Source organism: Cervus elaphus, chromosome 6, assembly GCF_910594005.1.
Source record: "Cervus elaphus chromosome 6, mCerEla1.1, whole genome shotgun sequence".
Taxonomy (NCBI): domain Eukaryota; kingdom Metazoa; phylum Chordata; class Mammalia; order Artiodactyla; family Cervidae; genus Cervus; species Cervus elaphus.
This window is the reverse complement of record NC_057820.1, coordinates 44,420,547-44,436,267: the sequence shown is the minus strand read 5'-3', so window position 1 is coordinate 44,436,267 and position 15,721 is coordinate 44,420,547. Positions and strand designations below refer to the sequence as shown.

The 15,721-nt window shown below is 36.1% G+C and overlaps 1 protein-coding gene across 16 annotated transcripts in view; it reads right to left on the bottom strand.

Moving 5' to 3' along the window:
- The window catches only part of CLOCK (clock circadian regulator), a 136,925-nt gene that overhangs the window by 57,769 nt on the left and 63,435 nt on the right, over positions 1–15,721 (bottom strand). For 7 of the 16 annotated variants that reach the window (XM_043906717.1, XM_043906723.1, XM_043906726.1 and 4 more), the window contains 5 exons: positions 12,659–12,742; positions 12,098–12,172; positions 9,124–9,213; positions 6,524–6,583; positions 2,871–3,019 (listed from right to left, as the gene is read on the bottom strand). In XM_043906717.1, the coding sequence (XP_043762652.1) occupies positions 2,871–3,019; positions 6,524–6,583; positions 9,124–9,170 (256 nt within the window). In that variant the 5' untranslated portion in view covers positions 9,171–9,213; positions 12,098–12,172; positions 12,659–12,742. Of the gene's footprint in view, positions 1–2,870; positions 3,020–6,523; positions 6,584–9,123; positions 9,214–10,755; positions 10,863–12,097; positions 12,173–12,658; positions 12,743–15,721 lie in introns of those variants that run through there. The other 9 variants (XM_043906727.1, XM_043906729.1, XM_043906716.1 and 6 more) reach the window with 5 other exon arrangements.

Below are 15,721 nucleotides of genomic sequence, written 5' to 3'. Positions count from 1 at the left end.
GCTAATGTAGCAGGTCATCTGCTTGAATAATTTGGATAAGTTTAAGACTAGTCTCTTGAAAATGCCAGTCTCTGAATTTTCTCTGGAGAGCTTTGAGAACCTTTGTTCCTGACTGGCCTGAGATTGCTTCCTGCTTTACACAATGATCAAATAAGAATCAGAATAAGCAGACTAGATCAAGCATTAGAAACATATTCTTTCCCCTTTCTTTGCCTTTCAAACAGTAGTACCTAGAACAGGCCTCAGGACATAAACCTGGAGGAAAGGAGTCAAGGAGACCAGTCAGTCTGCTTTTCAAAAAGAATTATTTCAGGCCTGCCTATTGCCAGGCAGAGATTCTTCCCAGGCTAAGGTGTTCTATTCTTAATCAAAGAGACTAAACTAAAATTCTAGGCAAAAACTTTATAGTAATAAACCCAGACTGATTCTGCGCTGTGTCCTCTGAAATGTTTTCTTAGTGGTAGGAAGCTGGTCAAAATTTGGCGATTCCCTAGCTTTTGGCACATATTTTAACACAATTATTATAGTTTATTTTGCAACATACTTCTAATGGATTGTTATAAAAAGCTATTCATAAATAATGAAATCTGTATAGGCAGTATTTTTTCCATATTGAAATGCAGACATATTAAAACAACCAAGCAAAATTAAAATACATATCATAGATTTTACTGTATAAAATATACTCTATCTTGCAGTGGAAAATATGGACTAAGTTGTTTTGATTTCTCTATCACCAGATATATAAATACAGCATAAAAAATTGGCACCCCAAATTTGGCATATTGGAAATGTCTGTATTAGATATGAATAATTACAGCTACTAATTCTGTGGAATATAATCATGCCTTTCAAATTCACTTAATTATATACATTCAGAAAAAAGGACTTAAATCCATAAAGAAATTCCATCAAGTTTAGCTAAATCCAGGTTTAATTTTTAGAGTAATAAGTATGTAAGAATTACCTTTCAATTTCAGGTAAATTTTAATTTTGTGAGAACCATAAGCCCAACTTTTTAAAAAAATCTAAATGCCAAAATTAATCCTCTATTGTCAGGGGGAAATAATTATACATGCATATCATTTCATTCAACAATCATTTACTGAACTGCTACAAAGTCTGAGGAATGAGCACACTAACAAGGGATGAAGAAATCAGTGAGAATGCCATTTGCAGAGATAAAATGTAATGGCAACATAGGCAGTAAAAATGCACACCAGAAATTCTGACACATTACCAGAAGAATCAACAAAATTTGGCAGCTGTGATAGTGTGCACTAAAAAATGCAAAACTCTTCTCAGGTCTGAGTCCCGGGGACTGAAAGGACTGTGGTGTGAAATGGAAAACTGAAACAAAGAGATGACTCGGCAAAATGAAAATGAATTCAATTTTAGATGTGTTGAGTCAGAGAACATTTAAAACCAAAGATCCAGAAGTTACCTGGAAATGAAAAACTGTAAAGTCTGCATCTAAAAATACAGACTTAGTAGTTTAACAGAGAGGCAAAACCAAAAGCATAGAGAAAGCATGAACACAAGATAAGACCTAGAGAAATGGCATGTTCAGAGGGCAGAAGGAGGAAAGAAGTTAGCTTGCTTGGGAGAGGGAGGTGAATGAAGAAGCCCAGTATATCTCAGAACAAGGAGGAAGCAAGCCAGTGGAGCGCAGGTAAAATTTTCCAGTGCTTCAGAGATGCAGAAGAGGATGAGGTACAAGAAAGAGCTACTGCTTTGCTGGCAGCAGAGAGGGTGGGGGACATGGTACTAATAAAATTAACAAAAATAATTATAAACAGTGGTGGAGCATAAACCAGGCTAGTAATAGATTACAGAGTGAGCTAGCGAGAAACAAAAAAAGCACTAGTTACAAATTATCTTTTGAGAAGTTCTATAGTTTATTTGCATCTGAAAAAGGAAATGTCCTTCTACACAAGTTTTTCACCTATTTTCTATTAAGTAGCATGTTAAGTACCAAAATACTTACTATTCTCTAAAATTTCCTTTCCATGACATATTTAGTCAAAGTGATTTTCTTTAACAAATAATCACTTTAAAACCATGTTTATTTCCTAGTCACTGAAATAATGTTTAAATTACATCTCATGATCTGACTCTATTCTCCTCCAAATACACTCATCACTTTCCAGTTCAATTCTATGCTCCAGTTACACTGACCTCTCCTTCCTTCTCTGGTTTTACACATGCTGCTCCCTCCATGTGAAATGCTGTTTTCCTTAAGATAAAAGGAAGACTCAGCTGGAAAATCAACTGGTCTTATGACTTCTCTGACACATTCTTTCCTCTGTGTTTTCACATAAATATTCTTTACAAGCACCACTCACATTATAATTACTTGCATTGTAATTAGCTATTTATATGTTATTTGTCTCCCTTGGTTTGAGTTACTTGAGGGTCAGAACTATTACCCTGCACCACAAGAATCTAGGCTGTGTGTGTTAGTCGCTCAGTTATGTCTGACTCTTTGTGACCTCATGGACTGTAGCCCGTTAGGCTCCTCTGTCCACGGGGATTCTCCAGGCAAGAATACTGGAGCAGGTCACCATGCCCTCCTCCAGGGGATCTTCCCAACCCAGGAACTGAACCCAGGTCTCCTGCATTGCAGGGAGATTCTTTACCGTCTGAGCACCAGGGAAATCAAGGATATAGTAGGCACTAAATAAATGTTTGTTGAATGAAAGGAAGAACATACCAGGGAATCATTAAAAGGCAATTGTTTCTTTCTCTTAAAAAAAGGTTAGGAAGCATCCAGTCCCAAGCATCACTGCCAAGATTCTATCACATTATGCTTTAAGAGAGAGTCTGTTATTAAAAAAAAAAAAATCCATTTTACAAAGTTAAAAATGTACCTTTATGCTTTCGTAAAAAATCGATGCTCTTCTGTAGAACAGTAGATTTGTCCATCTTTCTAGCATTACCAGGAAGCATGGATCCCAGTTCTTTAATGAGAACATTAAACTGATCTCTACGTTTCTTTTCAGATTTGTTTCTAGATACTCTGATGGAATAAAAAATTATATAAGCAGCTTTCAAACAATCCATTTAACTACACAAATAGTTTAATACAATGCTCAGTATGGACATGACCACAGAGCACATACATACTTTTGTGAATACAAATGGTAATGAATGTTCATATTCTAGGTTACCAACAATATAGTTAATTAGGACAGTAATTTTTCTTCTTGGCTTAACCACTAAAGAAACTTACATATTAAGCACTTGGCATATTGTTTTTAAGACAAATTACGTTCAAATCTCAAGTTTTACTGAATCTAATATTTATCAAGAATTTGTGTTTCCCTTACAAGGCTATTATTATTACTGAGATATTTTGTGAAAGTACATATAAAATAGAAATACAAATTATTAAAAATTACTGAATAGGAGAAAGTTATCCATCTCCCGTAGGCTTTAAATTATAAACAGAAATATAAAGATGAAAATCTCTCTACCCTCAGGCTCACCCACACAGTCTTTCTCTTTACTCCTCTATCCCAACCTCCAACACAGAGCTGTAACCACTTGCTTTCATATCTAATCTCTTCACTGGGCTGTGGGCTTCTTGATAGCAGAGCCCAAATTTTTTCATCTAAGCATTTAAGCATAACACCTAACAAAGAGTAAGTGCTCTAAATATATGTGCTAAATGAATAATTCCCACTGTTCTATGTGAAGCAGTAACCAGGAGCAATTCTTAACTGCACTCAGAACTTGTAAGATAAATACAATCATTTACAGAGCAACTAATCATTCTGTAACACTTCTAACTATATGCTTTTGTGAAGTCAGACTTTAGAATTCAGTTTTTGTTTAAACAAAGTATATTACTTTCCCAAAAGGTCAGAGGATAATTCTATTAATTTAAATTTTTTTTTTCAGTAAAGAAGCAGCATTTATTCCGTATTAGTACTGGGAAGAAATACAAAAAAACCTCTTAAGAAATGTAATAGAAATTAACTGACCCCCCTCACCAAACACTAAACTCTTTGTTACAATGATAGAGACTGTGCTAACAAGGGCTAGGAATACTGGACAAAGATAACCCTTTCAAGAAATTCACCTAAATCCTATGGAAACTCTTAAGTGTGCTACATTGAATCATGAAGGCTGAGTGAGAAAGGGGCCGGCGGGGGCGGGGGGGGGGGGGGGGGGTGAGGCAGGGTAGTGGTGTGTGAGAAGGCCATTCCAGACACAGGAAACTTGTAGAAAGATGAAAACCTATCACAAGTAGCTCAGCATGGCTAACGTGGCTAGAGTACAGGCTTTCTGTGCCCAAGTATGCTGGAGTCGGGGGTGTGGGTGGTGGGCAGTTCGGAATAATAAGTACTCAGAAAAAAATCATTACGTTTTTATGCTACACAAAAGGATTTTAGTTTCAGTGAAAGTCATTAAATAGTGAAAGGTACTGAAAGGCTTTAAGGAAAGAAACGCCATGAACAGAACTGACTGTTAGTAAGACCGTTCCAGCAGCCGAGTAATGAAAGAATCAACGCTTGGCCAAACAATCCATTCAACAAAAGCTACTATGCCAAGTAAGACTGGAGGCCAGGTGACCACTTAGGAGGAACTGCGAGATCCTGGCTACAAACCACAGCAGTGGCAGGGTTAACACAGCAGTGCGGGTCTGAGGATTAACAGGCAGAACTAGCAATTCTAGGCAAATCAGATTTGGAGTGAGGAAGCAAGAGAAAACTCTAAAAGAATTTCCAAGTCACCATGTAATGTAACACGAGATATTAGTCCGGGTGGAGAGACGGTTTGGGGAGAATTTAAATGTGGAGAAATTGCTTGTTTGACATTTTAAAGGACATATGCTAGAGGAAGTGAGACAGATCTAGTTCTACTCCTCTAGAAAGGAGTAAGCAGGAAATAAGCACCAGAGAATTAGTATCTATGAACTATCAGAAGACATGTGTAGAAGGTAAAATTTAGAGCCATTATTGTATATTTATATGCTAGGCATTATTGGAAACATTTATGAAACTTCATTTAATTCCTATGAAGTAGATCTTATAATTTTTCATTTTATAGGTGTGCCAACTCAGGCATAAAAGAGAATATGCCCAGGATCATACAGTTACCATGAAGTAATCACTTAAAACTGGCGTTTTAACTCAAGTGTAAGAAATACATGGAAATCAAGTATCATTGACAATTCTACCACTGGATCACACTCATTAAAGCAACTTTACTTCATGTTACATTCAGGTTGGAAGTACTCAGCCCTTGTGATGACCTCAGTAATTATAGCTCACAGATGTCAGAGCTCAATGCAGTCTGGGTAATTCTGACAGCATTATTATGAGGTCTTCTTTCTCCAAGGTTTCCCACAATCATAGTATTTTTGGTCCCCTAAATACATGATCAAACCTTCATCTCTGCAAAGAAAAAACCCTTAGCTCACCTTATCCATCTACAAATTTGGCCTTTAAATCTGTCCAAGTTAATTCCTCAAAGTTCTGCCTCTTCATTCAGGCAAGACTGATCATTCCCACCTTAACAGTGACTTTACTTCTACCCTAAAATATTTTATAGAAACTTTCTCCCACTAGACTGAAAGGAAAGGAGTTATCCTATATATGTTTAGCTTCAAGTACAGGTCTTTTTATTTACTTGAATAAAGTTATATAGCTTTCCTCAATATTTTCCTTATCCCAGTACCATTTATTTTGCTAAAACAGATGTTTAGGAACTAGTTCTTATTACATGTTTATTTTTTGTTTCTGAATGTAATGCTACAACAGCCTCTACCCTCATCTAAGCACCCACATAGTTCAATGTGACTGGGAAAAAACCAAATACTGCTCACTCTCAGTGACTACAAACTTGGCTGTAACGCTATCTGGACCCTCCCTCCTGCTGCTTTAATTACCATCGAGGCCCATATTTAAGGTTAAAGCCTCAGCATCACCACCATGGCTCTAGACGCCATCTGCTCTCCTACTTGATGAACCTCTCCATCAATTCTCCCTGTCCTCCCCTATCATCTATTTTCCCTTCTACTGGAGAATGGAGGCATGTCAAAAGACACAGAGAAGCCAACTCTGAAAGACCGCCAAATGCCAAAGCTGGAACAAACCAAGCAACTGAATGAATAACATAGCACTGGAGTATAAGATCCCCCCATGGGAGGTGAAACTCAATTCTCCCATCTCTGCTCTGAAGGTGTGCTATATTAGATAAATCGCTTCCAAAGAACAGAGTAGGTTAAGGAAAAATAGTAACTACAATGATGATTCTAGGCACACCCTCCCTTAGCAAGTAACTGAAGGCTCACGTCCCCAGTGATGTCATGTAGATACTAACTGCCATAATGTGATGTGGTGAGAAAGGCACTTTTAGAAGAAAAGTTTATTTAATTTATAAACTACATACTGATATCCTCAGCTCTTCTACTTTCTAACATATCTAAGTTCTTAAGGCAGACAGCTTTTGGAAGTCACTGATTACATTTACTTGTTACTTGTTTTTCCCTATATCATATCATAAGCTTAACCACCTTTTTGCTTTGTCCTTGTCATCTTCTTCCACCAACCCATCAAAAATACTACCGTCATCTCTAAAAGAAAAAGATACAGAAAATAAGAGCAGATTCACTAAGCAACAGCAATACGAAAACAAAACATAAATCAATCAGTTATAGCCTAGGATCTTTGTAGAGTTAGTTACAGACTGCACAAATTCAAACCCAATAAATATTAAGCTGTTTTCTAATACATACAGACAAAATTCAACTATGTTTTACATTTTAAAAAGTTTATTAAAATAAACAAGAATTTAACCAAAAGTTAAATATCTTATTTCAAACTTTTAGTAACTAGTGAAAACCTAGAGAAAATCAGTGTATTTGCCATTATAAAAATGATTCACTTAAAATCATATTTAATTATAGTAGCACATTTTCAAATAGACATTTACTTTATAAAACACACATCACTCAGAAACATCACACTATCTAGCATGTTAACTTATACTGGTATCATTTCATTCATTACTGATCCATCTGACAAACATTTTTTTTGTCAGCACTCTGGGGCCACACTCTATTCCAGGCGTGGCTACCAAGCAGTTAGCTAGACATATAGGTCCCTGCTCCCCTGCAGCTTATTTTCTAGTAGAAAAAAACAAACCAACATGAAAATGTGTGAGCTGTTTTTTATTTTTAAAGGAGCGATGTTTTTATTACTGGGTGGTTATTTTAGTCTGTGTGGTTAGGGAAGGACTTGAAGTGGGAACATTTGAGCTGAGATCTAAAAGACAAGAAGGTGTTGGTTCTGGGAAGACCGAGGGGAAGAGCATTCTAACAAAAGTCTCTCTGAAATCTGGAGACCTGGTGGCTAACTCCTTAACCTAAGGGGCAATATGAAATAGTTTCAAGTGACTTATGATCTTTTACATGAACTCACTATTGATTCCTTTAACCACATCTCTCTGTGGGCTATAAAGTGCCTATGAGTCCCACAACTGAGATCATCTACAAATCTTCTATCATAGCAAACTTTTGGGGTTCCATGTAAACACTAAAATTTATAAAAAAATTCTACATGTAAATGCACATCATTGAGGAGAGAGTCCATTAAGTTTCATGACATTCAGAAAGAAAATGAACTCATATTAAGAACCACTGCTTTATGTCTGAACATTCTGATGTCATCCCTAGATGTCATACAATCTAGAATGGGAACTGGAAATCGTTCAAAAGTACAACACTGAAATCATACTTAATGCCTCAGGGGTAGTGAAGAAACATTCTTTCTGAGAAGAAGACTCTACACATAGATTCCACCTGAAACTACTGCACAGCCCACATCTATGGCAGGGCTCCCTGAGCAAACTCCCTGCCCTTCAGATCTTAAGCTCTGGCAAAGTATGCACCTTCACTATTTACCTCACAGAAAAGGGAAGGAAGCTGCCTCTAGATGTCAAAAGTCATTTCTATACACAAGTTTAGCTATAAAATTCTTAAAGAATCCCCTATGGAAAAACCACACAGTATACGAAAATAAAAGCATAGGAACTTTAGAGTCAGAGAGATCAACACCGGTTGTAACTCCAGCTTATTATTTACTATGTGACCTTAAAACAAGCTATTGAACCTCTCTGACCTACAGATCCCTCATCTGTAAAATCTCATGGAATTATTGTGAAATTAAATGAAGTTAAAGCACAAAAAGTGCTCTGCGTGTTAGCTGTCAGAGTACGTATTTTTAAAAAGCTTTCACTGTATTTCATCAAATTTAAGATACCACTGATGATAAAACTTATTATGTCCACTAAAAGTCAAAGTGAAGTTGCTCGGTCGTGTCCAACTCTTTGCAACCCCACGGACTGTAGCCCACCAGGCTCCTCCACCCATGGGATTTTCCAGGCAAGAATACTGGAGTGGTTGCCATTTCCTTCTCCAGGAGATCTTCCCGACCCAGGGATTGAACTCGGGTCTCCTGCTTTGCAGGCAGACGCTTTACTCTCTGAGCCACCAGGGAAGTCCATTATTACGTCCACTAAGAAATTTAAAAATACTACCAATTAAAAAAAAAAAATACTACCAATTAAACTCTGATAAGCCTACTCTAAGATGAATTCTAGTGTCAAACATGTTAAAAGGTAAAAAAAAAAGTTAAAGAAGTCTTAAAATCAAAGAAACAAGGAGGCCTATCCTTTACCAAGAGGAAGATTTAAAGATTATAATTTCAACTAACCTCTTATGAGTCACCTCTCATGAGTTACCTCTTATGAGTCACACATGCTAAGATGTTTAATGGGCTGAAGTTAGAACCAATAGATAAGGAGATAGATGATTCCAGAAAGTGCCAAGGAAACCCCTGAAATTGTTACAATTCCTTTCAGAACAGTTCTGACCAAATCACTCAGAATTACAGCTCAAGAGCCATTTAGAACACAAGCCACACGCTGTTGACTTTGGCTCTAGATAATACATTTTACTCTTACATGACATTTGCTCAGTACAGAAGCTATGCATAATAGTATTAATGATTAAGCGTAACACTTCTTTTATCAGTGATACAGACCATTACTCTAACAGTGAATTGTTAAAATAGCTTTACATAATTCAAAATAAATGAGTCTCTAAAAACATACCTGTCAACAAGTGAGCTCATTTTACTACAGCTTACGGTAAACAACATAACATGCTACGTTTTCGTCTTGTGGTAGACATTTGTACTTCTCCTTGAGTGGAAGGAAAAGTAAACAGTCATTAGTTTTCTAGAAACCTGATTTATACAAACATAGTATTAAATAATTTGAGAAACACTATATGTTTATCATAGAGATTTTAAAATGTTTCTGTTTCTACAAAGGGCTAGAACATTATTTTCAAGAAAATAATCCTTAGCTAAAGGCACATTTAAGGTTTTGTTTTGTTTTCTTCTATAAAAAGAGCTAAAGAGGAAAAAAAAATTGAAGACCATAATTCATTTCCTTTCTATAATAAAATAATCAAAAAGCCACTATATTCAGTATAGATTATAACTATGTAACTACGTAAGTAGGCTACATATGTCAGTCTAGGTAAGTAAGCTTTAAGAACACCAGCTAATGGGTGATAAACATTTGCTAAAAGTCTATTTTCTATTAAACAGTACAGTTAGCTTTGGAAATACAAGGATGAGAGATACAATCATTATAGGCAAAAATCTGCAATTAAATAGGGAGGCAGATAACTAAATAATTACAGTAACAGAGATAATGAAGGTATATGGGGGGAGTCAGACGAAATATTCTTGATGACAGTCATATTGTCAGGCAGCAGAAATTCTTGTTATCGAAAATGTGGTCCTGAGACCAACATCATCATCAGAGAGCTTGTTAAAATACAGAATCTTGAGACCAGCTCTAGTCCTAGTAAAGCAGAACCCACATTTTAACAAGGTCCCCATGTGATTTGTATGACCATTTAAGTTTCAGACGTAACAGGCTAAAGGACAAGAGGTAATAGTTGACAGGATTCTAGGCCACAAGAATAGCAATATGCAAAGGCACGGGCCTTTATGAGATGAGAGGGCATCACATTTGAGGAACTTTTCTCTTTAGAGAAAAATGTAGGTATATTACAACTGAAAGTTTTAATTACCAGAGTATAAAGTGAGAGACAGCAAGAGTAGTAAGGGGGTGAAGGCAAGTAAACTGAAGAACAGCCTTATTATAAAGTTTCATATTCACACCGAAAGAATTAAAATTTGCTGCTTTAAAACTCAATCATAAGCCTAAAATTTCTCTCTATATTCTATGCAGTTTTTCTAAAGTAGAAGGCAGGTTTACCCATAAAAGATACAGTCATGAGTTAAATATTGAATGAACACCTTAATTCTAATATCGTAACAGTTTTGAGCCAAAAGAAACTTAATTTAAAATTTAGAAAATAGTGTAAGTTGATCTGTCACTCTGAACCAGAGAATATTAAAGAACATGAGATTCTAAAATACTCAATCACTGTTTTCAAATGTACACACATGAGAGGAAGACAGTAACTCTTGATAAATGAGGCCGGGTTGCCTATGTGGTTACGGATGCAGAAGTGGAACAGTGCAGGGCTAAGAGTTCTTAGAAAATAGTGGGGAGGATAATGGGGCGGGGGTAGAGGGGGACGGTGGTTAAGAAAAATAAAAAGAACTTCAGGATAAAATAGTGATTTTAAGCGTCTGGGTCAACATCATTAAACACAACACAAAATTACAGAGTTTCAGAGTTAGAAGAGACTTTAAAGATCACCTAGGTACAGCCCTCTGGTCCAAGAGACATACTTATCTTCATGATAATAACAGAGGTTGGTTCTAACACTAGAACAAAAAGAACAGTCCAAAGGTAACAGAGCCAACCTGGGAGAATTAAAAAAGAACAGTTTCAGTTTACAGTTAAAAGACCAGATCTGAGCCTTACATGGCACCAAGCAGCCACTTGTTTAATTATGAGGAGACAGAATAGGGCAAACTAGAGGGGAAAAAAAGACCCAAAGAATAAGGATTTAAAGACTATACAGGAGGGACCATGCTGACTCTAAGGGAGGTGAATCCAAAATGCTTTATAAGACAGACTGATGCTTTCTTAAGCTATTTTATTATTGTTGGTTAACAGGATTTTTCCAAACACTATTTGCTGTCCAACTAATTGCGGCAACACAAAATTACATCTCTGACAGCTTAGTCCAAGATCTTTTCTCTACTTGTCCAGCCAACTGATAGGCACGCTATATTTAAGGGAAAGATAAAAGGAAGAAGTGAAGTAGGCCCAATTAAGTAAAGTAACTTTTAGAAGATTCCCCTTGATTAACAAAACAAAGTGGTAATGTGGGAGCAGCCACAGGTCTTGTGTCGGGACTATTCTAGGACCCATGTTTTCAGTACTAAAAGACTAGGTATAGTTTACACATGCTCATGTTATGAATTCTAAGGACTCACTTTTAGAAGACATGTGAAGTTCCTACTCATAGCAAGGAATTTCTAATACCTATTAAATATTGTTAAAACTCTTTTTCCTTAAATATTGACATTAATAGACCAGTGTGGTATGCAGTAAAATGTCTTTAAAAGGAACAGCTGCAGTAGTTGGAACAAAGGATCAAGCTACAGCTAGGAACCGCATGCTCCTTTACATAAGCAACTTGCGCTCAAAGCCATTCAGTGATATGAATTCCCAGCTGAGTAAGCACCCCATTACTATTTTATCACAATGGAGGGCAGGATGGCATAAGTCTTTTATAAACATCATTTTAAAAACAACCCTGTAAAAAATTTATCAAATGGGGAGCTATTAATAACTAATAAACTGTATAAGCAATTCAAAGTTTGCCAATATTGAAGCAGGTATGTTTTAAATTCAGCACACAACATTACAGGTAACTAACAGAAAATCTCAGTACCCGGAAGTCCATCTTTGAAAAAGAATTCATATACAATGTAACACATTCTGTATTACAAATAAATTATGCAGTATCTAATGATATGATGCTACTTGTCCTCTGAATCCCATCTGCTGTCTTAAAGCTTTCCATTTCTACATCACTAATTTCTCCCTCCAAAACTGCATTATTCTGATCATAATCTTAGTATATTACCTTAAAGAAAAAATGAAACACAAAACTTCCTTGACCCACCAATCTCCTTCAGGTTCCGTCCTCCTTTTCTGCTCCCTTTCACAGAAAAACAACTTGTCAATTGTGTACAGTTGGTATTTCAAGATCTTTAATTAATTCCCCTCTCTCATTTTAAAACTTAGTGTTGATTTTCACAAATGTATACCTGTTCAAAGTTTAAAGTGTCCGAAAAGTTTTACAAGACTTTTTAAAAAACCAAAGTTCTCTGATTCCCATATTCTACCTTCAACCCCTTTCATCTTGTTAACTCCTTCCTTTGATAGTTAACTGCCCATCTCTAATACCTCTTACTACTTCTTGATTCTTTCTGTTTCAGGTGGGGTGACTACACAGTCCCAATTTATTCACGTAGTCCCAATGAAATTATTAAAAGCACTTGCTTCTGATCCAAAAAGTATCTTTAGCCCTTCATCTACAGAATTCCACTATGAAAAATAATAATGTAGCACTGACTCTCCCCAACTCATTTTCCTAGGGAAGTGTCATTTCAAAGTACATTTCAAGATAGAATCATTTCATTACCTTTTGTATTTCTGAGATCTTTGAACTGATTCTTCAGAAAACTATAAGTTTTCTTCTGTACAGCTGACCATCAGTCTCAGAATTCTGTTCAAACAAGAAAAATTTTGTTAGATTTACTCAACTTATATAGACATTTATCATAAAAGAGGTTTTAAAATAATTTTGAAACGTAAAATTTAGAATTTTGTCACAAAACAATATATAAGAAATGCTAACCCAGAGGGATGGGATGGGGAGGGAGGTGGGAGGGGGGTTCAGGATGGGGAACACATGTAAATCCATGGCTGATTCATGTCAATGTATGGCAAAACCACTACAATACTGTAAAGTAATTAGCCTCCAACTAATAAAAATAAATGAAAAAAAAAAAAAGAAACGCTAAACACTAATAATTGGTTCTAAAAGAACTTTAAAAAACTACAACCACTTTTAATTCTACTACAGAAGTTAAAAGACAAAAGTATAAAAGTAAGTATAACTATAAGGTATGTTAATGAACATACCTATATATGTGCTAACAAACACTCATATGATGAATATATGTATGTAATTTGTAACAGATGTAATTTGTAACAGAGATCAAGTGTGGTGGGGGGAAGAGAAGTAAAAGAGTAGAGTTTTTAAAGTTATCAGCTTAAGATATATTGTTAACATTATGGTAAGCACAAAGAAAACACCTATAGAGGATACCTAAAAAGGAAATGAGAAAAGAATCAAAGCAGAATCAAAGAATCAAACCCTATAAAAAAAAATTTTTTTTAATCAATGAAACACAAAGGAAGACCAGAGGGAAAAAAGTGGAAAAAGCTACAAGACGGACAAAAAATGAATGAAACAGTAAGTCTTTCCCTATCAGTAATTATTTTAATTGCAAATAAACTGAAGTTGCCAATCAAAAGAGAGAGTAGGTAAATGGATTAAAAAAACAAGATCCAACTATATGCTATCTATGAGACACACTTTAGATTTAAGGATATACAGAGACTGAAAGTAAAAGTCTGGAAAAAGATATTCCATCCATACGATAACCAAGAAAGCAAGAACAGCCATACTTGTATCAGATAAAACAGACTTTAAGTAAATAACTGTCACAAAAGATTAAAACATTATATAAAAATAAAAGCATCAAATTTATCAGGAAGATAAAACAAATGCAGGTACAATTACATCCATTTCACATGCTGGCAAGGTAATGCTCAAAATCTTTCAAGCTAGACTTCAATTACACGAACTGAGAATTTCCAGATGTGCAAGCTGTGGAACGAGAGATCAAAATTGCCAACATCCACTGGATCATAAAAAAAAGTAAGAGAATTCCAGAAAAACACCTGTATCTGCTTAACTGACTATACTTAAAGCCTTTGACTGTGTGGATCACAACAAACTGTGCAAAATTCTTAAAGAGATGGGAGTACCAGACCACCTTAATTGCCTCCAGAGAAATCTGTACTCAGGTCAAGAAGCAAGAGATAAACTGGACATGGAACAACGGACTGGTTCCAAATTGGGAAAGGAGTTATGTCAAGGCTGTATATTGTCACCCTGCTTATTTATTTAACTTCTAAGCAGTGTACTTCATGTGAAATGCTAGGCTGGATGAAGTACAAGCTGGAATCAAGACTGCCAAGTATGGAATCAACAACCTCAAGTATGCAGATGATATCACCCTAATGGCAGAAAGTGAAGAGGAACCAAAGAGCCTCTTTATGAAAGTGAAAGAGAAGAGTGAAAAAGCTGGCTTAAAACTCAATATTCAAAAAACTAAGGTCATGGCATCCGGTCCCATCACTTCATGGCAAATAGACGGGGAAACAATGGAAACAGTGGCAGACTTTATTTTCTTGGGCTCCAAAATCACTGCAGATGGTGATTACAGCCATGAAATTAAAAGATACTTGCTCCTTGGAAGAAAAGCAATGACCAACCTAGACAGCATATTAAAAAGCAGACACATCACTTTGCTGACAAAGGTCCATACAGTCAAAGCTATGGTTTTTCCAGTAGTCATATACAGATATGAGTGCTGGATCATAAAGAAGGCTGAGCACCGAAGAATTGATGCTTTCAAACTGTGGTGCTGGAGAAGAATCCTGAGAGTCCCTTGGACAGCCAGGAGATCAAACCAGTCACTTTTAAATGAAATCAACCGTGAATATTCATTACTGATACTGAAGCTGAAGCGCCAATAGTTTGGCCACCTGATGCCAAGAGCCAACTCACTGGAAAAAACCCTGATGCTGGGAAAGATTGAGGGCAGGAGAAGGGGACAACAGAGGATGAGATGGTTGAATAGCATCACTGACTCAATGGACAGGAGTTTGAGCAAACTCCAGGAAATAGTGAAAGACTGGGGAGCCCAGCGTGCTGCAGTCCATGGGGTCACAAAGGATTGGACACAACTTAGCAACTTTACAACAATGAAAACTCAATCACTGTGAATAATTGAATTAACCAAGACCAACCCAACCGTACCACACTTAATGCAAAACTTTACAGTTATAGTTTGCATCTGACCTATGCAATGTCCATTTTACATAATTTTTTAAAAACCAAGAATATGCTATGTATGTAATATGACAGCAAGACACAGGGAAATTTATGACAGCAGAAAAAGAGGGGGTATTTTTGAGCACAAAAAGAGACTGTTTTTTTAATGTCAACAACAAAAGATATCCCTGGAGATTAGGGACTCAAATAAATATAAAAGGTCTAAATAAAAAACACCAGAGCAATAGAACTGAATTCCTAAAATGCGCATGAAGCAAATTCAGAAGCCAGTTCCTAGTGTCCTATTTGGTTTTAAGTGTTTTGGGATAGAGCCAGTCATAATAAAAGCAACTAATAAACCCAGCATACTGGAGGAGTGAAAGTAGAAGACCATGAGTTTAGAGTCAGAAAGGCAGGGATGAAAATCTTTGGGACAATTAACTTAATTATCCTAAGCCTCAGAATTCTTACCTAAGGCAGCTGTTATGAAGTCTAAAGGATATGTAGGGATACCAATTATTAACAAAATAAACACAACTAGAAACTCCCCCTTTAAAACCAAAATAAAAGGCTTAA